Source organism: Microplitis demolitor, chromosome 1 (genome assembly GCF_026212275.2).
Source record: "Microplitis demolitor isolate Queensland-Clemson2020A chromosome 1, iyMicDemo2.1a, whole genome shotgun sequence".
Lineage (NCBI taxonomy): Eukaryota > Metazoa > Arthropoda > Insecta > Hymenoptera > Braconidae > Microplitis > Microplitis demolitor.
This window is the reverse complement of record NC_068545.1, coordinates 6471519-6495725: the sequence shown is the minus strand read 5'-3', so window position 1 is coordinate 6495725 and position 24207 is coordinate 6471519. Positions and strand designations below refer to the sequence as shown.

The window sequence follows — 24207 nt, the reverse complement described above, 5'->3', positions numbered from 1 at the left end:
TGTAAATTTATTCCATTTAAACTAATGTCCATTTAATTAAGCCCCGTATGCATGTAATTAATTAATGAAACTAAATTAAAACTATATGATGTATATTTACATGAAAGTGGTAAAGCACAAAATCTAAATTAATACGAATGAAATATAATATAGATTTTAAATGTCAAATTTATTGTAAAATAATTTTTAATTACTTTTAATTTGGCAGTCATATCAACAAAACATATTAAGGGTGAGCGAATCGAATAATTCGATTTTTTGATTAATTTGTAAATTTTCGAATTATTCAAAAGTTTTTTAATTATTTGTAACTTTTCAAATCACTCACTGAAAAAAAAAATTTGTTATCTTAACAAAAGTCAAGATTATGCCGCTATTTGTCAAGATAACGAATCGATGGTCAACGCAACGAAGTAATATTTGAAGTGAAGTTGCCGTTGTAACAAATGATAAGCGTTGAGCTAAATATTAAATTAGGTTTTATACAGATTTCCTGACTCGAGAAACTTTTACTTCACCTAAGATATTATCGCGTCGCGATTTATTCTCTTGAGTCAAGAAAATCACTTCTTCAAGACGCCCGCTTTAACCATACTTATACATATTGGTATACTTTGCAAAATAAATAGCGTTTAATATTTTAGCCATAATTTACAAACACAATTTATGTCCAAAATCCAAAACTCGTGATGAATTCTTAATGATATTGTTCACCTAATTAAAGCACAAAATTCTATGAGTATTCAAAAAACAGCAACTTCACCTTACTTACCACAACAAATGCCACTTCGTTGCGTTAACCAAGATAGTTTTGCTATCATAACAAATATCTGTGTAATCTTGATTTTTGTTGTTATAGCAAATTTTTTTTTTTCAGTGGCTCGATTAGAATCGAGAAAATTTTGATCAGCTTTCAAATATTCAAATTCGATTTAATCGAGAGGTTACACAGTAGAAAATCGGGAGTGATTACGGATTTTATTTAAATTCTAATTTACTCCGTCACTTGGAGATCCGGAGTTCAAGAAAAATTCACTTTACATACGGGGTAATTAGGAATTTTGTGTTTTCAACGGAGTGATATCGGAGTGATCTACATTTTATTCAAATCCCCATTCACTCCGAATCTTACTCCGAGGGGATTAAATAAATATACAGAAAAAAAAATACAGTCATCCACTCCGCGGTCACTCCGAATATAATTTGCATTTACTCTGAAAATTTTTTACAGTGTAATTTTTAAAGTAACCAAAAATTACTTTTCCGGAGGTTCGTGTCTGAGTTCTATTTTCTTCGGACAAAAATTTGAATTATTGGAAAGAAATATTACAATTTCAGCTCATATGAAAAAAAAATTTTGAAATTATCCATAAATTTTCGAATATTTCGATTCGATTCGATACAAATAATTCGTAAGTTCAAATTATTCGCACATCCATAAAACATAATATATATATATATATATATTAGACTATGTCATTTTGCAGCAACATTTTTTTCGTACTCATTGCTGAAATCAATCGTAAATGATTTTATTAAAATTTTTATAATAAATAAGCTTTCAGCAGCCATAACTCAAAAACCGTCTGACATACAGATTTTACTGAACGGACTTTTTTGTATAAAACTTTACGCCCTGTGGCGCTCTATGATTTATAAAGCTAAGAGAGAATTATTTAGTCATAAAAAATAACAATAAGCGACAAATATTTATTTCTGTATTTTTAATGGCAAATTTAATAAAATTCCAAGCAATTTTCCGAACTTTGAATCAAGTGCTGTACTAAAAAAATAAAAAAATTTTTTTTTTTGAATTTATTGATGCGTTATTTATCGATCGCTTGCTCTGAGCTGCTCGGAGCTCATATATTTTATTATCGAGTCTTTGTTTTTTTGCTTGAAAAAAATTTAATACATGGAGATATACATGCTCCGAACAATAAACCACACTTGTTATATATTTAATAACTTTGATTAATGAGATTGAAAAAAAAAAACTTTGCTGCAAAATGACAGTATAATATATATGTGGCATTTCATGCCAAATTTACCTATGCGGTGAATTCACTACTACGTTTTCACGGAAGATTTGATATCTTTTAATACTCATTCAAAAAAATTTTTATAATATGACTTTTTTTAGAATTACAGTTTCTTTTTTTTTTTTTTTTTTTTTTTTCAACTTTGTTTAAACGAAACTCGTCTAATTTTTTGAAAATTTTGTGTCTTCTAAACTGTTGGCCAAAAAAAATTCAAAAATCAGAATATTTTTTTTTGTATAATTACTGAAAGATATCAAAATTTGATAAAAATTTTAAATGCAAGCTTAATTCATCAGTAAACGATATGAAATGTCCCTTCCTCATATGTAAAATTAAATAACTCTATTGTAATTTTTTATGCATAAGAGAAACTTTTGAGTTAAGTAAAAAAAAAAAAAAATATATTAGTAAGTGATCACAAATTTTTTTAAAACTAATATACTATTTAAAAAATAAGAATCGGATAGATTTATCTATTGAATCTATTCAATGAATAAATTATTTAAAAATTTGAAGTAATTGCTCATAAAAATATTCCGCCCACCGAAGTGTAACACGAAAAAATTTTTTTTAATTAGACTAGAAAAAATTGTAAACCATAAAATTGTAATAGATATCTATCAGCGAAATTTTTCAGCACAAAAAAATAATTCGTCGTTATATTAAAAAAAAAAAATTATCACGTCCAAGTTAGAAGTGCACTTCCGAGATAAAATCCGTTGGGTCCATTATAACACGTAAGTTTGTAAACAAAAAAAAATTTAGTAAATATCATTTTTTGGTTTTTTTTTTTTGCAACTACAAGAATATTAACTATGCATATTAGATCCCCTAGTTTTTTAGAAATAAAAATTAATAAATAAATGTTTAAAAATGATCGTTGATGCAGTGTAAAAAAAAAAATTTGTTTCTTTTTCATTATCTCAAACTTTTTGACTAAAAAATTAAATAAAAATATTATTTCTACACTAAACTCCTGTGCACGAAGAGAAATGTGTGGTAAAAATTACAATGTATTATAGGAATGACAGCCATAGATATTATGGTAATCATTTCTATAAATATGGGTTTCATTCCTGCATCCCTGGCGGATCCAAATTACGGTAAATTTCGGTATTTTGCGGTAAATTATAGTAGCTTACGGTGAAATACGAAATTTTATGGTAATGTAGGTGCATTGCCGGCAAAAGCACGGCATTTTTACTGCAAACGTGCGGTAAAATGGCGGCTATTTGCCGTAAAATTGCGGTAAGCATGCGGTATTTTACCGTAAAGTATTGCACTGTAAAAATTGTAGAAATAAAAAAGCATGTGGTGCTTAACGGCAAGAATGCCACAAATTGCGGTACTTGACCATAATTCCCCTAAATTACCGCAAATGCGGTACATTTACCGTTCAAATAGCGCATTTTACAGCAATTTGCGACCGAATGCGGTAAAATGTGGTAATTTATCGTAATTCGAATCCACCAGTGATGATCTCGAAATAGTTCCTATGGAATTATGGCAATCGTTACTGTGTCACTATGGTAATTGTTGCTGTACTATAATAGTATGGTAATAATTACCATAATATACAGTAACGTTTGCCATAGTATCATAAAAACGATTACCATAATATCATGGGAATGGTTACCATATGAATTTAAGAACCGCTACAATGTGGTAATAGGATTTATTCCTATTTGCTTATGGAAACTATTCCGATGAGTATGATAATCATTAGAATAATTCCATAATGATAGGAATTGTTTCCATGGTTATGGAAACTTTTTCCAGAAAGTATGGGTCTACACCCCATAATTTCAAGTAATTATCGCCATAACGATATGAGATGATATTTCATAAACGCACTAGGAACGGTTACTGCAAATTTCTCTCCGTATAGTAGATATTGTATTATAATTTAAACATAAATTAATCAACGCATAATATATATTTATCGCCTCGGTGGGTAAATCAGGCCATAAAGTTTAAAATTTTAAAATAAAATTAATATAGTCTGATAAACAGTATAAGAATAAAAAAATATATATACATATATAATAGATACTGCAATTGAAAGAGAATGCTACGTAAAATGTGCCTAAATAGGAAATAAACTGTCAACTGACATCAAATCTACAAAAGCAGGTGAAAAAATGAAAGAAAATCATTTACGTAATCATATTATCTATTAATAATTATTGTGAATTGTGAATATAAGTATATATATATATATATATATATATATATATATATATATATATATATATATATATATATATATATATATAGTAATAAGATGATGAATAAATGTCAAAAAAAAATCAACTAAAATAAGTAGTGTAAATATTCGTTGAAATATACATGTAACTGAGGGAGTATGTCAATAAAATATAATATATACATATATATATATATATGAATATAATGTTATTAAAATTTTTCTAATAAGTATCATTGAAAATCCACTATAAATTACCTTTTAATAGAAAAATAATATTCTAAATATTCTTACTAGGGGAAAAATCGTGTTCGAATTGAATCGAATCGAATAATTGTAACATTTTCGAACTATGTGTCTTTACAAATTACTCAATTAGAATCGAGGAAATTCTGATCAGCTTTCAAATATGTAATTTTTATTTAATTGAAAGTTTAGTTTGTAAAATAAGGTACCCGGGGTTAATAAGGCATGTCGGGTAATAAGGCCTAAGTGACAGAAATGATATTTAAAATAACCGCCTCCGCTAAAGGCTACTCTAGTAGAAGGGTCTTGCATAGAGATGTTACGACAAATTTATAGAGTCCCGATACCACGTTCCCTGTCTTCTATATTTCATCATCCGTCATATGCTGTCGTAGCGCTCAAGAAATTATAAAAAACAATCCCGTCTTCTGACTCTTAAAAAGGATACTGATAGTTATAAGTGCTGTTGAGCAAAGCAACCTAGTTTTCTGACTCTTAAAAAGTATTTTTGCTAAATTTAAGTGATGATGCATCTCTAATACCAATTTTATTAAGTATAGTTAAACTATTCCAGTTTGTTTAACCCATAGGCCTTATTACCCTACCGTAGTAAAATAAGGCCTATTCGTATGGTTTTTGTAAAAGTATAATTTTTTGTTTGTTTATGGTAAAAATTACCATTACTTCATTACATTTTATGGCTAATGTATTGAAATAAAGATTAATGATACATTTCGATAATTAAATGCAATATTTTCGATTCTAATCAAAATCTCCCTTAGCTAGGCCTTATTACCCGCCGGTACCTTAACCAAAAATAATTTTTTCGTAGATTTGATTTGATAGTAGATCAATTCTCATATGAAAATTTAAAGTAACAGTAAGTAATTTATTTAAAATAAATTTACTATTGCATTCAATATAATAATTAACTTAAAATTTAAATAAAGATTAAAAAATTTTTGATAGTAATAAGAAACAATTTACTCTATGGTGAGTAAATAAATATATAAGTACTTTACTGAATTCATAATTATCTTTAAAGTTTTGTAATATGATGAAGGCTCTAGCTAGTGAAGTAAATTTTAATATCTAATATTCAGTAATTTAATTCAGTTTGAATACTAAGTTGTGATACCTGACGTCGTAGTTTAAATTTGTGTTGAAATAAAATTTTTTAATAACAACCCATCGCTTATTTAAAAAAATTGTTCAAAAACTTACTTGTTCGAAGCCGCCAAGAATTTCTGTTGTATCCATTGCGGAATTTACGACGATTGATCGTAGTTTTTGTCCTGCTAACTGAGCAAGCACACGAACAACGCTGCTTTTTCCTGTTCCAGATTCTCCGACCTTTAATCACAGATATTAATTTATTTTATTTACTACTTAATTATAATATAATTAATCTTAGTATCCATTTTTGTATAATTAGAGTTAAAAAAAAGTTTAAGTTCGATGGAAAACTTAATAATAAAAATTTAAATAAAAGGAAGGAATTGTAATATTAAAGTTTTGAAGTGAAAAAAAAAATTAAAATAAATAACATTGAATTAGAAATTTTAATATTTTACACGAAATCAAATACTGGCTTAAACCGCTCAGTGCCAGGAACGAACCCATGCCCTGAACAACTAAAATCGTGAATATTTCTATGAAAACCTGGACTTAACCTTTCGTCCGTCGCGTATCTTTTGCCGAACATCGTTAGTCCCTCGATGAAGGAATCGCTGCCATGTTAATTTTAGTGCGACGTTGCCACGTTGATTGCGAAGTATCACTAATTTACATCAGATTGTTAATTTTTTATTTACATTTTTCTTAAAATAAATATTTTATATGAAATTTATTTATTATTTATACGACTAGGCTCCATATTTTTAAACTGATTGAATCGACTGAAAACGTTTTTTATAAATATGGCAACGTTGCACATAAAATTTTACTTACAAGATCAGTCGCACAGTGAGGAAATCGCCGCAATTTCATGATTTATTCGCATTAACATAAATTTAGAAAAAAAAACAAAGCAACTAAAATTATAGAAAATTTTAATCGATTCGTAAGACATTGATACACGAATTTCTGAATCGGTTTAGGAAATTAATGCTTGATTTTTCTGAAATTATTATTAAAAAAAAAAAGGCGGGAATTCTCTCATAGCGCAATTGTCGAAAGGTTTACCCAAGCCTTGAGGTGTTATTCTACTCTATTCTCCATCGTCCATCTTACGGCACCAAATAAATTAATACAGTATAACCTGGTTAGGTTATGTATTACTGTTAGGGGCTACAGGAGAAAATTTTCTTAAAAATGGCTTTCCCCCATTACTATTTTTTTACTCGGCGATCGCTCGGTTTTCTGCATATGTTTGCGTCGTCTTATTGTACCCACAGTTCTTTTATAAACTAGTCGACGTTTGTCATTCATCTACGTACATACTTGACTAACTTATGAAAGGACTGCAGAAAAAAACTCCGTTAGTGAAACTAACGACGAGACGAGCGAAAAAAAAATAGAAGGGAAGTAATTTGTAGCCGAGTAACTTATTTATCATGTACCTGAAGACCAGAACGTTTTTCATGCAACGAAAATAAAAAAAATTTATGCAATTTGACTGCATAAGGGTGACAAAGGGTAATTCCGAAGGTTGGGGATGGCTTAAAATTTTCAGCTATACTAGCACCTATGCAAAACATTTCAGAAAACTAAATCCAGTAGATTTTTATTTTTCATTTTGTTTTTTTAATTTCATCCCGCGGAAAACGTTCCGATCTTTAGGTACATATAACCATGTTGTATTGTATTGAATTAGAAATTTTTAAATCGTAACATAAAATTTTACTTACAAGAATAGGCATCCAATTCATTAGAACACACTGAGCAAGACTTTTTAACGCAGGAATTTGATCTCGTAAGACCAATAAATTATGATCAACACTGAATGAATTTTCACTCCGGGGTAAAATAATATTATCAAAGTATAAATTTTCTTCATTAACATACATAAAGGGTTGTTTATTTATATAAGATGGCACTTGAAACACATTGCGGAATAATTCTCTTACCTAAAAAAAAGAAAAGTAAAATTTCAATTCAATCACATGGACAATATTATTAAATAATTTAAAAATAATATTAAATTTATTATTAAAAAAATATCTTACTTTTTCTTTATCATCCGCAGTGCGCATACGATCAACATAAATTAGTTCAGTGGCCGTAACTTCAGCGTCATTATAATCAGATATTTTCATTTTATGATATAATTCACACCACCGTGTAATATCCCGTAAATTCATTTCCCACGGTGAGCCATGGTATCCCCAAGAGCTTCCAGCCTCTGACGATATTATAGAATTAAATTCAATAATTTTATCAATTATCGTCTGATCGATGCCACTAAATTGTGTCACCGCAATAATTTTCAAATCATTATCTGACAGCGCATCAACAAACACTTGAGTAAATCTATTGAGAAAAGATTTTGGTAATCCACGTCTTGCTCCACCCTGACTTAGAGGATTTTGACAAGCGAATAATTTTGTTCCTGGTTTAACGATAAATGAACGAGCAAGTTCTGGAATGTAAATTTCGCCACGATGATCAAGACAGGCATTCAAACCTTCCAAAACAGATTGAGATGCTAAATTCAATTCATCAAGGAGTATCCAATCTCCCGCTCTCAATGCTCGCAAGAAAGGACCATCTTTCCATGCAAATTGTCCACCTTTACCCCCCTCAACTGGTAAGTCAGCACCGAATAGATCAGATATATCAGTTTGATCACTTAAATTTATCCTCAACAAATTATGTCCAGATGCTTTTGCGATAGCAGACACAAGACTTGTTTTACCAACTCCGGGACTTCCTTCCAACAAAAGTGATTTTTTTAATTGCAATGCTCGTAGTATTTTTAATTTATTAGATTTAGTAGTTGGTGCGTCAAATGTAAAACTTGTCACTGTATATTTTCCATTAGGTCCAGTGGGAATATAAAATGGATCAATACCAAATACATCATCTCTCTCAATTATTTTATCATCACAAATGGTATGGTCGTAATTTCTTAATTTATTAATATAAGGCTCTAAATATACAAAAATATTATTTTTAAATGTTTCCAATTTTTCTTTAGACTCTGTACCAGTTACTCCAGAGCCTAAACTATCGAGATAAGTGAGTCGAGCTCCTTCAATAAATGCCACTGAAGTTGTTAATTTATAATTACTTGCATCACGGCAAATTTTAATAAAATTAATCCAAGTTAAAATATCTCGTACGCTTACGACAAATTTTTTACCAACTTCTGATGATTTGAGATAATTTATAAATGCTAATATTGCAGTAGCAATATCTTGATTTTCATTTTTAATAACTTGAGGTTGTAAATTATATTCAATAATATCACGAAGATCATCATCAGAAACACAGCCTTCGCACCAAATTTCAGTAAATCGATTACGTAGGGCAGGTGAAAGTTCCTTTTTACCATAATCACCACCTGGATTCATCGTACCAATAAAACAAAAATCTTCGTGAGCTGTAATTCCACAGTCATCTTTATTTTTATCAACCGAATCGCTATTTTTTTCAGCTAACAAAAGTGTACGCTCTGGTTCTAACAACGAATTCATTCGTTCAAGTACACTGTCATCAGCAAGAGAAATTTCATCAGCTAAAAATATATCACCATTTTCCATTGCCGATATCAATGGACCATCGACCCACTCAAATAATTTTTTTTTGTCTTCAGTATGTTCTCTAACGGGTCGTAAATTACCCAAAAAATCCGATGATTCGGTATTCATATGACAGTTTACGCTATAAAGTTTTTTGTTTCTCAGTACTGCTGCTAATTGACAAACGGTAGTTTTCCCACCACCTGTTTCACCAACCAACAAAATCGGTTCTTTAAATTGACAAGACTTGATTACCAATACGGCCATGCGTCTCATCTGATAAGTCCAAACAATATGTTCGAATCCTGGCATTGGTGATTTTTTTATGACTTCAAGAGCTTCAAGTATCGATTTAGTTTCACGAGAAGTTTTATCATGAAGAGTAAATAAATTATTTGGATCAACATCTCGCTTAAAACGTTTTTCAATTACTTCTCTTATTTCTTTAGCTTCATTTTGCTGTCGTACTTTTGATGCAAGCACAAGATATCCTTCATCAGCAAGTAATTGCTCCCAATCATATTTTTCAGACTGATTTGTTACTGCTTTAGTTTTTTTATCAGTTACATTTTTAACTTCTTTAGCTTTGTATCGTTGACCCCATCTAAATAAATCCCGTAATGTAATAAATCCATGTTTACCCATAAAAGCTGCTGTACTTTTACGTCTCATTTGAAGATCTTTCATAACATTTATCATTGACTTGCAATACGTTTTAGGTACGCTACATTTATTTTCTAAAATAATTTCTAATTCATCAGACGGTATTTCGTCAAAATGAAGCTCAACAAAACGATTTCTAAATGCACGTGATAATACTTTACGACCACCATAGACACCAGGTGGATTTTGTGTCGCAAATAACATAAAATTATTATGGGCTTTTATTATTTGTTGTGTTTCCGGTATAAAAAGTTCTCTGTTATCATCAAGAACACGATTTAGAGCTTCTAAAACATCACTTGGCGCTAAATTTAATTCATCTAAAATAATCCAATATCCTTTGCGCATTGCTTCGACTAAAATTCCCTCCTTAAACATAAGCTTTCCTGTTTCATCGGCAACGTAATTTCCGACGTACTCTTGAAGATCCGTATGCTCATGATTATTAATACGCACACAAATATGACCAGAAGCTTTAGCAAGATATTTTATTAAACTTGTTTTACCAACAGACGTATTGCCTTGAATTAATACCGGCATCCTACTGATTGCGACAACTCGAGCAAGATCACGTAAATTTTGTTCGACGGATTTAGTGATAATATAATCCTTTGGTTTTTCAGGTTCTAAAGTACCGCGAGGTACCCAATAAGGTTTGAATTCAATGTATATATTATTTTTCATACTAGGATTTGGTATTGGAGAATTTAATATCGCTTTCCATTTACTTTTATTAGTATTTATCATTTCTTTAATTAAATTATCAACATTTTTATACGACTCGCTGTCTAATTGGGTTAAAAAACTCAGACAAAATGATTCATAAAGTGACCGTAAAATATTACCGCAGTTAAATGAAACAGTTACACTCAATGCCCGGCACAATGTTCTTAAACTGTAGTGCGGTTTGTGTCCAGTCCCATCATTTAATACACTGACAGCTCTCTTACGAACTTCTAAATAAAAATTAACAATATTCTCTAAAATACCCTGAGATAAATTAAGTTCTTTGAGATAAGACTTAACTAGTGCGCGTAAATCTGATCGCTCTGTTAATTCATCGACATAAAATTCAGTAAATCTGTTTCTCAAACCAACAGGAAGTTCTTTTTTTCCAACATCCGTCGCAGGATTCATACAGGCAAATATTTTAAAATCTTTATGCCTTTTAATAGATTCTTTATCACCGCGTTCAAATAATGACAGTGATCCTGTTGATCCTTCTAATAGTCCAGACAAGCATTCAAGTGTTTCTGATGACGCTAAATTTATTTCATCAAGTAATACCCAGTAACCTTTTTGCAATGCTTTTATTAAACTACCCTCTATAAATGCAAATGCCAAAGAAAATTCTGTTTTAACTTGAGATTTTAATTTTTCTAATTTAATGTTTAGTTTTTCCCATTTAACTAATCGTTCTTTGTTAACTTCCATTTTATTTTTTTTACCATCATCAGTACTTTTTCTCTTTTTACCTGTTTTAAGTTCTTCATTTCCGTCTATACTTCCACGTAATCTTTTTATAGCAGCCATCGTACTGTGACTCATCAAAGCTACTAGTTTTTTCCAGCTGCCTTGTTCATAAGAAGTAGCCAAGTGTTCAAGAAATTTACGATTGGGCTCAACAGCAAAATACGAGCGAAAAAGTATTTCAAACTCTTCTCTAATTGGTGTAATTAAAAGTTTAACATCAACGGGTTTGTATCCTCCCAATAAATCAGCACTTTCACTTTGTTGATTCATGTTTATGACAATAAGTTTGTGTCCTGTATTTTTAGCTAAATGCTGAATAGAACTAGTTTTTCCTGTACCCGTTTCACCAACTAATAAAACAGGTTCATTTTGCATAATACAGCACGCAACTCGTTCCAACAAAACTGCTGATGGTCTTGATTCAGATGTAAAGTTATCTTTTGATTGATCGTATTGTACAGAACGTTCTTTCTTACAATGGATAATTGCTCGTCCAGCAGTTATCACTTTTTCATCTTCTGTTTTAGACACTTGAATCGTACGAGTTTTAATCATACTCTCAGTTTCAGTTTTGACGATTCCTAGAATATGTCCAATAGCAATGGCAAGATCTAGCCTTTTTTTAACATCCGGTACAGAGCAACAAAAAATATCAACAGCATCTAGAAGAAGTTTACGAGCAGTGTGTTCTTGTGAGACATTAAAATTAACAATTGATCGGGTACACCATTTAATTAAATCTCTTGTTGATATTAATCTACCAGCTGTTGATAATTTTTCATCTCCATCTTCAGTATCGTGATTTCCCATTGAAAATAATAAAAATACATCTATTATTTTACTTGCTGTGGTAGTTAGAACAGGAAACAGAGTTTTTATGACAATTATTAATTCATCTTTAGTAAGCGGATCCATGTGAACACACAGCCAATGTTTTTCGAGTAAATTACAAGCATTTGCAGATTGTCGAAACAATCCAGATACTGATGAAATTAATCGCTGGGTTACAAATAATTGAAAGCCACTTTTAGCATAAATTGTATCACGATATCCTGGTACTGACAGTATTCCAGTCTCCATCAAATTACTTAGAACACTGATGACATCAAGAGCCGCACTGTCTATATCTTCTAGAAGTAACCACTTTCCAGTTACAACTGCTTGAGTAAGAACACCAGGCTGCCATATAAATTCACCTGGAATGTCTGTACATCTGTAAGTTCCTAGCAACATTTTTGAATCAGTTTGCTCTCCTAATTGAACTTTTATAAAATCAGATGATCCACGTCCAGTTACTTTTGCTAAATATTCAACTAGTGCAGTTTTTCCACAGCCGACTGGTCCTTGAAGACAAACACATTTTCTTGAAGCAACTGCCAGAGCAAGACTACGTAAATTTGACTCCATTGATGGTACTGGAACTAATGAGGAATGTACACGATTGGTTTTATCGAATACTGGTAGCAAAACACCAGCAATTGACACAAGAGACTCTGAATCTTCAACAGCTTTTTCTAACTCTTGTAAATAATTATCATCATCATCATCATCAGTTGTGAGAATAATATTACTATCATGAACATCATGATTAATTAAAAATTTATGAAAATTAGGAATTAATGCCTTGGCACACGCAATCTTTACAGATTCAGACATATTTAAAACTATTCCTACACATTTCAAAGCAATCCATTTTAAATCACTGTCATTGTGAGCTAAAAAGTTATAAAATTTCGACCAATTCCATTTGTGTTTAAAATGATTTGAAGCAGCCCGCAAAATATTATAAGTCGCAACTACTACGTCATAGTCAGATACATCTTTAATTTTAAACGATACCTCATGTCTTTTTAATTTTTTAGCTGGAGTTAATTTCGTGGAAGTTTCAAATGGTGCTGGATAAACTTCAAAATATCGTAAAGTAAATCTGTAAAATTAATTTTAAATTTATATACAGAAATTTTATCGTGTACGAATGATAATTTTAATTAAAATCGCGGAGGATAAGAAAAATTAAAATCTGTGATATTGATAAATGTTTGATGTTTCGTCACTTTTATTGTGACTTCATCAGCAAATGAAAACATATGATGAACAATAGTATAACATTGACCAGCTTTAAAATTTTGAATATTTTAACAAGTTAACATTCTAACATACTTTCGTAAGAAAATCCAGGTGTTAACCATCGTATCTTTGTTTTATTAACAGTTACATGAGATTGACATTGGCTGTGTTTCATTTTTACTTTTAAGTAATTATTCAAAATCAATTATTGCTATAATACTTTTTGTCATTTAAATTAGTAGTTTTCATCATATTATTTGGACGATAGAATTTTAATGATTGAAAGAAATGTATTAATAATTAAAATGTTTAAAATTATAAAGCTGGTCTTGTCACAAAGAATTTTTTACAATAGGCTAGTAAATCTGCACTCTTCGAACCTGAACTTCTTCGGTAAATCCTCATCATCGTTTTCAGCGAAAGCAAAAAAAAAAGATTATGTTCTATTAACTAGCATATAGCGCAATAATCTTTGTATCTTTTAAAGCAGTAATCGTTTTTTGGTTCTATTTGTTTTTCTTTAAATTAAATTTATAATTATGTGAATAATGTTATGTATACTGCCGATTTGCGTAAATAAATAAATAAATAAATAGAAAACAAAATTTTCTTGGGAGAAAAAAAAATTTTTAGAGATAAGAAATTTTTTCTAGTCTTAGGAAAATTTTTGTTTTTATTCATTATGCAAAACATTTTTCGTATCAAGAGTCCTTTTTTTCTGTATAGCTGCTGATAAAGTCACAATAAAAGTAATGAAACATCCAACATTTATCAATATGAGTAGCATGCAATCACTGCCCGAGTATTACTACAAAATTTATTGAATATGATTTAAATTTAACTGTTTATTGAAATCTATACTCTAGAACCTTTCGTTTATTTTTATTATCATTAAAATTTAATAAGACAAATCTCATCGTGAACTCGCAAACTTATTGGTTTCAATGATTGTATAACCATGAGATTCTTAAACAAAAATCTACACATGGTTAAATTATTTGTTGTTAGTCATCTTACATATTCTTTTTTCACTGATATCAAATTAAATCTGTTTAATTTTTATAATCATAGAAGACATGGCATAGTCATAATTTTTTTTTATTTTCTTTCAATTATATATGTTTAATAATTTTATATATTCAGTCATATTTAGTGACAGAATAGTTGAAATATTAATTTATTCCAATAAAATAAATACGATTGTCTTTTTTCCCGCGTAATTTAAATGTTATTCGAATGATATAGATAAGTTAGTTTATCTCGAAACTCAGCAATAAAAAAGATTTTAAACTATGAAAAGACACAAATTCAGGTCAAGACCTTCCTAATGATACCAAATTTAATAACATTAACCTATTTTATTTTATAGATATGACCGAAACAAAATTTTCCTTTTCTCTTCCCTGTTTAAAAATGATGAAATTCGAATTCTTTTCAATAATTTCAATTCTTTTGTTTGTATATCAATATATATTTTGCATGGAGTGACCGCTTCTCAATTCTTTTCAATCAGTATTTTTAACCAGGGTTAATAACATAGATAACAGATTCTGTGTTTTTTGTCCTCCATGCCATTTTAATTATAATTAATTTTAAATATTAATATAATTTATATCCTAAAAAAATAATGTTTATATATTTTAATTAATTACCCAAGAACATCAGGATTGATGGATATTAATTGTCCAAGAATTACACAATTTAAACGATGCAATTGTGGATTTGATTCTGCGTCAAATTCACTACATTCTGTAGGAATAGCATGTGATAAAAAGAGAATTAAATATTGAGGAAAATACTCAGCTACATGTCGAGTATATTTTTTATCCATCAAAATATGACTGCATATTTTTTCTATTACTTCCTTGAACTTATCTTCAGTCAAGTCCTATAAATAATAATACAAAACAATTACAATAACATTACAACTATTGTAAAATACTTTAATTTATAATTAAGCTTTTTTTTTACTTAATATTAATTATAAATATAGTGATATTATTTGATGATATAAAATATAACAAAAACTCACGTCATTATTTAAATAAATGGAAAATAGTTCATTTAAATTATGGATCGAAGAATTTTTATCACAAAATTCTTTGAGATTCTTCAGTAGTCCTTTCATTGTCGTGCTAATAAGCTGTCATCAATTATTATTTATAAATAATCAAACCGGTACTCAAATAATTAACACGCTGGTTACAACAGTTACTAAGAAACACGTGTTACTCTTGCAGGTTAATATTTTAAAGTACTCACTCACACGCGTGACGTTATCCCGCGCAAGACTGAAAGAGAACGACGGCTAAATATTAAAGGCTAATTTTCACTAAAGAAAAAACTGCGCAATTAGAAAATACTGCGATTCTGTTGGATATATAATTCAATACGTGATTTACTTTGACTAACATAGTTACAGAATTTGAAAGGTAATGTTTACTTTCAATATCAAGCGATGTGATTTGTTTAAAAAAATTACATAAAAAATAAACTTCTCGCGCGTAATTCAAATTCTTAAATTTTTATTATTTTTAAATTTAACAAAAGTAAATAAAATTTAAGTAGAATAAAAATGTATAAATGTGTACTTAGATAATTGAAAAATTAATACGAGGATTTTTTTATAATTTCATTATTTTAATTAATTAATTTATTTACTTAAATTTAATAATGTGTCTCATGTCTGCTATATTTAATGAGTGTGAATAAATGACAGTAAAGTTAGCGGACAACTGACAATTTTTTTAATTTTTAAATAATAAAATAAAATTTTTATTAACAAAAAAATTAAAAAATGAACTTTTAGAAAACTCTAAAATCCGTATTTACATTTCTTTTTATTTTATCAATTTAATTGTTTAATTTTTTTATATGTAACTTAAAAATTGTCTTATGTTTGCTACATATACGATCATTGCGAATAAAGCAGACATGAGACATTTTATAAATTTTAAATAAATATATTAAAATAATGCAGTTTAAAAACATGCGCGTACTGATTTTGCATTGATCTAAATACGAATTTTTTAATTTATATTCTACTTACATTTTATTTATTTATTCAAAAATTTAAATTTCAATCAGTTACATACCTTGATAAAGAAATCTGATTTAGAATGTTTTGAGATTACATAACACTAAATCATTCCAAATTTTCTGAATTACTTTGCTTTCGAGTATAAATTTTTGAATAAATCATTTTAAATTATATTGAATTAAAAAATAACAAAATATTATTTTCTGATTTGAGATTATTTAAAATAATTTAAACGTTCGAATCATTTTGAATTAAATCATATTAAAAAATAGTATCGCAATTTCTGGTTCATAATTTATGAGTGTGAATGTAGCAGACATCAAACAAATCTAAAATTATAAATAAATAGATTAAATAATTCAAAAAATAATATTTACAAAAAATGCACTTACTAATTTTTGAATTTTTTAAATGTGCATTTTTTAAAAATTTGATTTTATTAAATATTTACTTTATTTATTGATAATTCTAAATTTGGCCAAAGTCTGCTATATTCACACTCATCATAATTTTATGATTTAAAATAATTCAAAGTTAAGAATTTTAAATTATTTTGAATTATTTCAAATCATATTTTTAAATTTAAAATAATTCGAAGTTAAGAACTTAAAATTTTCTTGAGTTATTTCAAATTATAATTTTATAATTTCAAATTAGATTTTTTAGTCAGGGTATTTACATTCATTCTTGAAGTTAGTAGACAATTCATATTTTTTTTTTTTAACAAATCTATTAAAAACAAAAAAACATTCAAAATATGCATATATAGAAAATTTAAAAAAACTATAAGCGCAATCTTTTAAAATAATTTTTTTTATAATTTGTGGCTAATTCCAGTATCATAATAAAAAGTATAATTCTATGTTATAGATAATAATTGTCACAATTCTGTTACACTTATCAGATTTAAAAATAAAATTTTTTTTTTATAATTTACCAAGTCTCTAATTAGAGTAATTTTAACAACTTGACATATTTATAAATAAAATTTTGAAATTATGATGAAATATTTAACAAAAACTAATTTTATAGATAATAATTGTACGTTCTATAACTGAATTTTAAATTAATACAAAGGGAAAATTATTATAGAATGTACACAATTAAGTTGTAAAAAAATATTTATTAATAATTTATTTAAATGATGAAACAAATAAATGAATGAAATTTAATTATCTAAGTAAATCAAGATGCTAAAATATCAGGATGTGTTTTAAATTCTTCACTGATACTTTTTTCAATTCCCAGTAAAGTAAAATTGTCTGCAGTGACATTGAAACTGACATAAACAGGCATTCCACATTTTTTAGTTAATCTTTTAGCAATATTACAAGAAGATGAATCAGCAGTTGATCCAATTAATTTAGTTGCCACAGGAAGAGGATCATAATTTGATGTAAATGCATACGACAAATCATTCATTTTTTCTTCATTAACATCTCCAATCCATAGATACAAACTTGTTGGCAATCTTATTGTCTGACAAGCAAATTTAATCTCCCCAACTTTTATTACAAAATCGTGGAATTTAAAAGATGAAGGGGCTAGTTCATTGCCATTATTTACATCCATTTCTACTCTAAAAAAAAAAGCAATTAATATTATTAATTAATTTGAAAATAATTAAAGGCACATCAGATCCAATTCGATAAAAAATGTACATTTTGGTAATATCTCGCCGGTTTATTGCACGAGAATTATCAGATCAAATCTACAATTTTGATACTGGAGTTAATGAGTGCGAATGTAGCAAATACGATAAAAATTTTATTATAAATAAACGAACTAAACAAATCAAAAAACAAAATTGATAAAAAATGCATGTACTGATTTTCAAATTTTATGAATATGAATTTCTTTATTTTTATTCCTTATTTATCCCTTAATTTTTATTTTTTATTCTGGTATGACACTTATTTTAGAATAATTTAGCAATTATTCTACATTTTATTATAACTAATATGTAAACCTCCAATCAATCAAATAATTAATTTTTGTAGATAGCCATATTATTATCATAATTATGTAAATATAAACCAATGTATTTTAAAATGGATGGCATTGAGGGAGCGTCGGCTCCAGGGCCAAATAAAATTATTATTTATTTATCTATCTATCTACTCTACTGACATTTTATTTATTTATTCAATAACTAAAAAAATTGACACTTTTCAGTTATATTACCACTCATTAAAATTAGCCGACGTCTAATAATTTTTGGACTTTATTTAAAATAACACATTATAAAAAAAACAATATTTTCAAAAATTGCATCTATAGTTTTTTAAATTTTTTACATGTGCATATTTTTTTCTTTGTAATTGATCTCATAAAAAAAATCCAAAAATGAGTAAACATCGGTTCAATTCGGGATTCATTTTTAGTAATGAATTTTTTGGAAATTAATGCTCCGTTTCACATAATTAATGTTTTCAATACGGATAACCTGCAGTCACTACGTGACTGCCCAAATATCACTACTGAATTTATAAAATACACAGAAAAAAAAGATTTCTTACCGCAAAATTTTTTACTTGCACCAAGAAATTTTATGCATTATGAATTATGAATACAAAAACTGCCTTGGGCAAAAAACTATTTTTTTGGGCAAGAAATAGTTTCTTGCGCCAAGAAATTTCTTCCAGTTCTAAATAAATTTTTGTTTTCAATTCACAATACAAAAAATTTCTTGGGGTAAGTAAAAATTTTCTTTAGGAGTAAAGATTTTTTGCGTCGATGAATCCTTTGTTTCTGTGTATGCTCTTTTGGCTTTGACAAGCTTCCTAAAACTAAAAGGGAGTATAAAAATATGTCATTTTGGAATAAGTTACGCGATATAAATAATAGAGCTATATATTCAGTGACATTCAGTCATATTTAGTGACTGAATAATTAAAATATTAATTTATTTAAAGAAAATAAATACGATCGTCTTTGTTCTCACGTAATTTAAATGTAATTCAAATAATATAGATAAATCTATTTATCTCAATACTTGACAATAAAAAAAAGTGTATACAATGTAGAGGCAGAAATTCAAGTCAAGATCTTTTTAACGATACCGAATTTAATAACATTAACCATAAATATGGCGGGAACAAAATTTTCCTTATTTTCTTAATAATATAGATAATTGTAACGAACATTAAATCGTAATATTAAGTTGTCAATTATAAATATTCTACATACAATTTTTCAATTGAAAGAAATTTTTTTTTTTTAAATTGAACATAATTTTTTAAATTGTAAAATTGACATTTCTTAATTTTAATAAATTATTAATTAAACTTACTTTTTCATACCTTTTTTTATATTTTTATACTCAATACACGTACCAGTAATTAGTATCAATATAAATAAATTAAAAAATTATAATAATTAATTTTATAATAACAATGACACAAAGACCCGGTACGCACGTGTGTTTTTAGCAAATCATCATCAACAACACCGACTCATCGCTTTATTATTATTATTATTATTATTATTATTATATGCGTCTTATATATTTTTGCAGCATAAACGTTTTCTTCATTAACGCCAGTTCATATCTACGTAACCTGTAAAAAAAAAAGCGTATTATTATTTTAATAATAAAAAATAAAATATAAAAAAATAAATTTGAAAATTTTGAAACTGATGTCTTATTTTGGCGGCAAATAAATTTATTTTTTAAAAAAGATGATATTTTTTAAGAAAATTATGAGATATTGTAAAAATAAAGTTAAGCAGTTTAAATATTCGCGTCACGGAAGTTTCTCAAGGAAATGTAGAGAGAAATTCCGTGATTTTAGTTTAGAGAACCCCTCTATCAATCACCGGGCTACGCAAGCGCCGCGAGATCTTCTGGTTAGAGTATCCATTTTGATCACATGTGAGTATCTCGAGCTGTTGCTGATTTTAGTGTTAATTAATTGTGTTAATAGCTTAATAAAGCCGGAAATAATAAATAATTATTAAGTAAAATAATTTAAAATTTTAAATAATAAATAAAAGTGATTAAAAAATAATTAATATACTTAATAAATAATTTAAAATTTTGATGACAATGAACTCGTTGGCAATGTGGCTGGATGCTTTTTCACGCCATCTTCGTTTATAATTTTCTTTTAAATTGCAATATTTATTTACATAAATTAATACTATAAATTTAATTAACAAATTATCAACAATGTGAATTTTCAAATTTTTGAATAATTTAACCCGCTATAACTTAGATGCCATACTCATTACTGAGTTGTTGGTTAATTCCGTTTGCTACCATGTCTTCGTGCTCGCATTTTATGCAGATTTTTTTATTTTATTCGTTTTTCAATTCCTTTAGCGTTCGTTATTACTAACGGTAATTACAGAGAAATCGTGTACTGTATTTTTCATTATTGTAATTTTAATTATATTCATTTTAGTTTTGTTTTATAATCGGCGTTATGTCGGCAATATGCCACATGGCTTCACTAACACTTTTTTTTTTTTTTTTTTAATGTGAAGCATTCCACTCGGATTTCACTAATCGAACACGTTCTTTATTCTTTATTTATTTACTTTTGATTTACTACATTGCCCGCGAGTTTTTTTTCTCTACATTTACTATTGACATTTGAATAAATATATTTGGAGACAATGAGTCATGCTTGAACTCTTAAATATTAATCTTTTAATTTTTTTTGACTACAATTGAAACAATAAAATGATATTTAATTTAATTTAATTATAGAACTCTACAAAACTAAGCATGGCTGATATCGAGGATACTCATTTCGACACTGGAGACTCTGGTGCTTCAGTAACTTACCCTATGCAGTGTTCAGCATTGCGTAAAAATGGGTTCGTTATGTTGAAATCTCGTCCATGCAAAATTGTAGAAATGTCAACTTCAAAGACTGGCAAACACGGTCATGCTAAAGTTCACCTTGTTGGAATCGATATATTTTCTTCGAAGAAGTATGAAGATATCTGTCCCTCTACACACAACATGGACGTTCCCTTTGTCAAGCGAGAAGATTATCAGGTAATAAAATCACTTAATTATCCTTTATTTTTTTAGTTACTTACAAGATTACTAATTATTTTTTTTAAATATTATAGCTAACAGATATCTCAGACGATGGATATCTGACTCTTATGGCTGATAACGGAGATCTTCGTGAAGATCTCAAGATTCCCGATGGTGAATTGGGTCATCAATTGCGTTCTGATTTCGATTCAGGAAAAGAATTACTGGTATGTATGCTTTAAGATACGTTAATTTATTCAAATACAGTTAATTAATGTTTTATGATAATTTATAAATTTAAACAGCTGTTAATTATTTAAACACTTAAGGACATGAGATAATACTAAGTTTACTTATTTATTTTTTGTTTCTTCAAAATATGGTCGTAAAATCAACAATTACCAGATTCAAAAAAATAAAAGCACTGTAGAATATTTAAAAAACTATAAGAGCAATTTTTTCAAATATCTTTTTTTATAATTTATCGTTTTGAGAAAAAAAATCAAAAAATTATTAAACGCCGGCTAACCTGTATTATAAAATATTAACTCTTAAATAGTTTATTACTTAATAATTTAATAATGTATGTATTTTTCTCTTTTTTTTTTCTAGTGCACTGTATTGAAAGCTTGTGGAGAAGAAGTGGTAATTGCCATCAAAACCAATACTGCCCTTGACAAATAATTGTGTTCAGTTCCAGCAGTACACAAATTTACCACCCACTTAGCTATTCGTCATCTAAATATTATTGGTAATAAAAAACCAATATATTATCAATCATCAGTATCTCAACACTGGAAGAAAGAATTAATAATTATAATAATAAAAACAATTTTATATAAAAACAACACCTTAATTACTTACCAAGAGATCAAATGCTAATTGGGTACTATTTATTATCGAAAAAAAAAAAAATAATAACATACTACAAGTTCCAATCAATGTAAAGAAACGTCATATTATATCAACGTAAGAGTGTTTACGATTGATTTTGAAGGGGAGAAAGACATTACGAAATACACACGTACACACATATGTTGTTTGTTATATAAAAAAAAAAGATAGGGCGATAAACTTTTCATCCGAGGGTTGATTAAAAAAAATAAAATCTGAAAAAGCCTTCACACATCCTTCATTTTTTTTTCTTTTTTTTTTTTTTTTTTTTACTATAATACATTTTCTCATCTTTTCTCAAGACACGGATAATAATATTATATAAATGAATACATCGTCACGGTAATAATTTTTTGTAGTTGTAAGGTAACATGTTAATTAAAGTGTATAAGACACTTATGCCGAGCTAAATCGAATAAAAAATAACTAACAAAGTAATTAAGTAACCGACTGCTATCAGGAACAATTTTTCATGCAATGAATAAATAATCATACAAAAAAAAATAATAATTTAATCTCAGGTTGACTTTGAAACGGGATTAATTGTCAATGATACAATAATTAAAATAATAAACACAAAGCCTTTTAACTTCCAATTATCGAGCTAGTAGAATTGTAACCAAAAAAGTTACAATTGATAGAGCTAATTTTTAATATTCTGCACGGAGAAAATATTTTTTCTTCAGCTTTTCAACTAATGTAAAAATACAAAGAAAATTTAAACCACCGACTCATAAATGGAGGAAATGTAAAAAACTTTCTGTTTTTTGTACATTGGGTCTTTAGAACCCTTGGCCTATAAGATCCAAGTTTAAAAATTTTGAATCGATTGTTCTGTGACAGAGTTTTAAAAAGTATGCAAGTTATAGGAATATTTTTACATATAAATTTTTCGTAATCAATGATAAAATGAATGGATTTTTCATTAGAATTTAATGTCTGAAACATTAGAACAGCATGACGTCTAATGAAAATAAGTATTCAAACAAACTATTAACGAAGTTCTTTTTTAACAGCTTATAAAAAAAAAGAAAATAAATAGAATAGTAATTGTGGAGTAAGCACACAATACTTAGTGCTACCTGCGTCCAATGAGGTAGCTAATAAATTGATAAACAGACTGCATTTAAAATTAGTTATTTTTTTCTCATGAATTAATTATTATATTTATATAATTAAGATTTAATTTAATAGTCATGCAGTGGCACAAAAAAAAAATTCTGACTTGTTAAGTTCAAGTTAACAATTAAAGACATAAATTGAAGGCTATTTTGAGATAGTGTCCCCCACTTTTTAAAAATTTTTAACAACAGTCAAGCGTATCAACTAATTAAAAAAGAAATTAACGGATTAATTAAAAAAGGAATTTTTCTGAGATCTGGAATCTAAAAAAAATTACTTACAGTTATCAATAAGACGCTAAACGAAATTTTTTGAATGACTAGTAGGCTACAAAATTTGAAAATTCTAATTATAAAATTCACATAAATATTTTACTTAAAATTATTTTCTAAATTTCGTTTAACTCCCAATTGATATCAACTGTAAATTTTTTTTTAAATTTAGATTTTTTCAATTAATCCTTTATTTTTTTTTTTTAATTAATTGGTAAAATTTTGAGCACTGTCTGAAAATGCCAACAAAGAGTCAAGAATTTAATTTTGTGCTGCTTGGACAGTTGAACTATAACTTTAGATCGATATTTTTTTGTAGTGTCATTGACAAATTAACAATATTTATATTTTTTACATTTTTTATTTTTTAATTTGTATAAAAAATTGTTCCAAGCAATACAACCTAAAATATTTGAGATAAAGTATATAGATATAATAATAATTAATTAAAAATAACACAAAACCTGATAAAAAGTAAATATATATATATATATATATATAAACGTG

General features: G+C 27.6%; 3 protein-coding genes across 5 annotated transcripts in view; 1 reads left to right on the top strand and 2 right to left on the bottom strand.

Moving 5' to 3' along the window:
• Positions 1 to 15659, bottom strand: part of LOC103575520 (midasin) — a 121254-nt gene extending 105595 nt beyond the window's left edge. Inside the window, exons 1-5 of the mRNA XM_008555345.3 lie at positions 15412 to 15659; positions 15032 to 15267; positions 7662 to 13239; positions 7344 to 7562; positions 5719 to 5847 (exon numbers count right to left, since the gene is read on the bottom strand). Coding sequence (XP_008553567.1) covers positions 5719 to 5847; positions 7344 to 7562; positions 7662 to 13239; positions 15032 to 15267; positions 15412 to 15507 — 6258 coding nt within the window. The 5' untranslated portion in view covers positions 15508 to 15659. The remainder of the gene's footprint in view (positions 1 to 5718; positions 5848 to 7343; positions 7563 to 7661; positions 13240 to 15031; positions 15268 to 15411) is intronic.
• Positions 15660 to 17528: 1869 nt separating this feature from the next.
• Positions 17529 to 21129, bottom strand: LOC103575517 (proteasome assembly chaperone 4). The gene is made up of 3 exons (XM_008555339.3): positions 20439 to 21129; positions 19712 to 19979; positions 17529 to 17998 (listed from the first exon to the last, which is right to left on the bottom strand). The coding sequence occupies exons 2-3, from the start codon at positions 19717 to 19719 to the stop codon at positions 17605 to 17607; spliced, it is 402 nt and encodes a 133-aa protein (XP_008553561.1). The 5' UTR covers positions 19720 to 19979; positions 20439 to 21129; the 3' UTR covers positions 17529 to 17604.
• Positions 20221 to 22536, top strand: LOC103575518 (eukaryotic translation initiation factor 5A). Of its 3 annotated transcripts, none has more exons than XM_008555342.2 (4): positions 20221 to 20293; positions 21134 to 21427; positions 21505 to 21639; positions 22025 to 22536. In XM_008555342.2, the coding sequence occupies exons 2-4, from the start codon at positions 21152 to 21154 to the stop codon at positions 22094 to 22096; spliced, it is 483 nt and encodes a 160-aa protein (XP_008553564.1). In that variant the 5' UTR covers positions 20221 to 20293; positions 21134 to 21151; the 3' UTR covers positions 22097 to 22536. The 3 variants fall into 3 exon arrangements, with proteins under 3 accessions (XP_008553564.1, XP_008553565.1, XP_053598518.1); XM_008555343.2 differs by having other exon boundaries at positions 20288 to 20379; XM_053742543.1 differs by lacking the exon at positions 20221 to 20293 and adding an exon at positions 20343 to 20414.
• Positions 22537 to 24207: the final 1671 nt, after the last annotated feature.

Coding starts and splice junctions, on each gene's coding strand:
- LOC103575518 (XM_008555342.2), top strand. CDS start 21,152: ATGGCTGATATCGAGGATACTCATTTCGACACTGGAGACTCTGGTGCT. Junction 21,428..21,504: donor TCAAGCGAGAAGATTATCAG/GTAATAAAATCA, acceptor TAAATATTATAG/CTAACAGATATCTCAGACGA. Junction 21,640..22,024: donor ATTCAGGAAAAGAATTACTG/GTATGTATGCTT, acceptor TTTTTTTTCTAG/TGCACTGTATTGAAAGCTTG.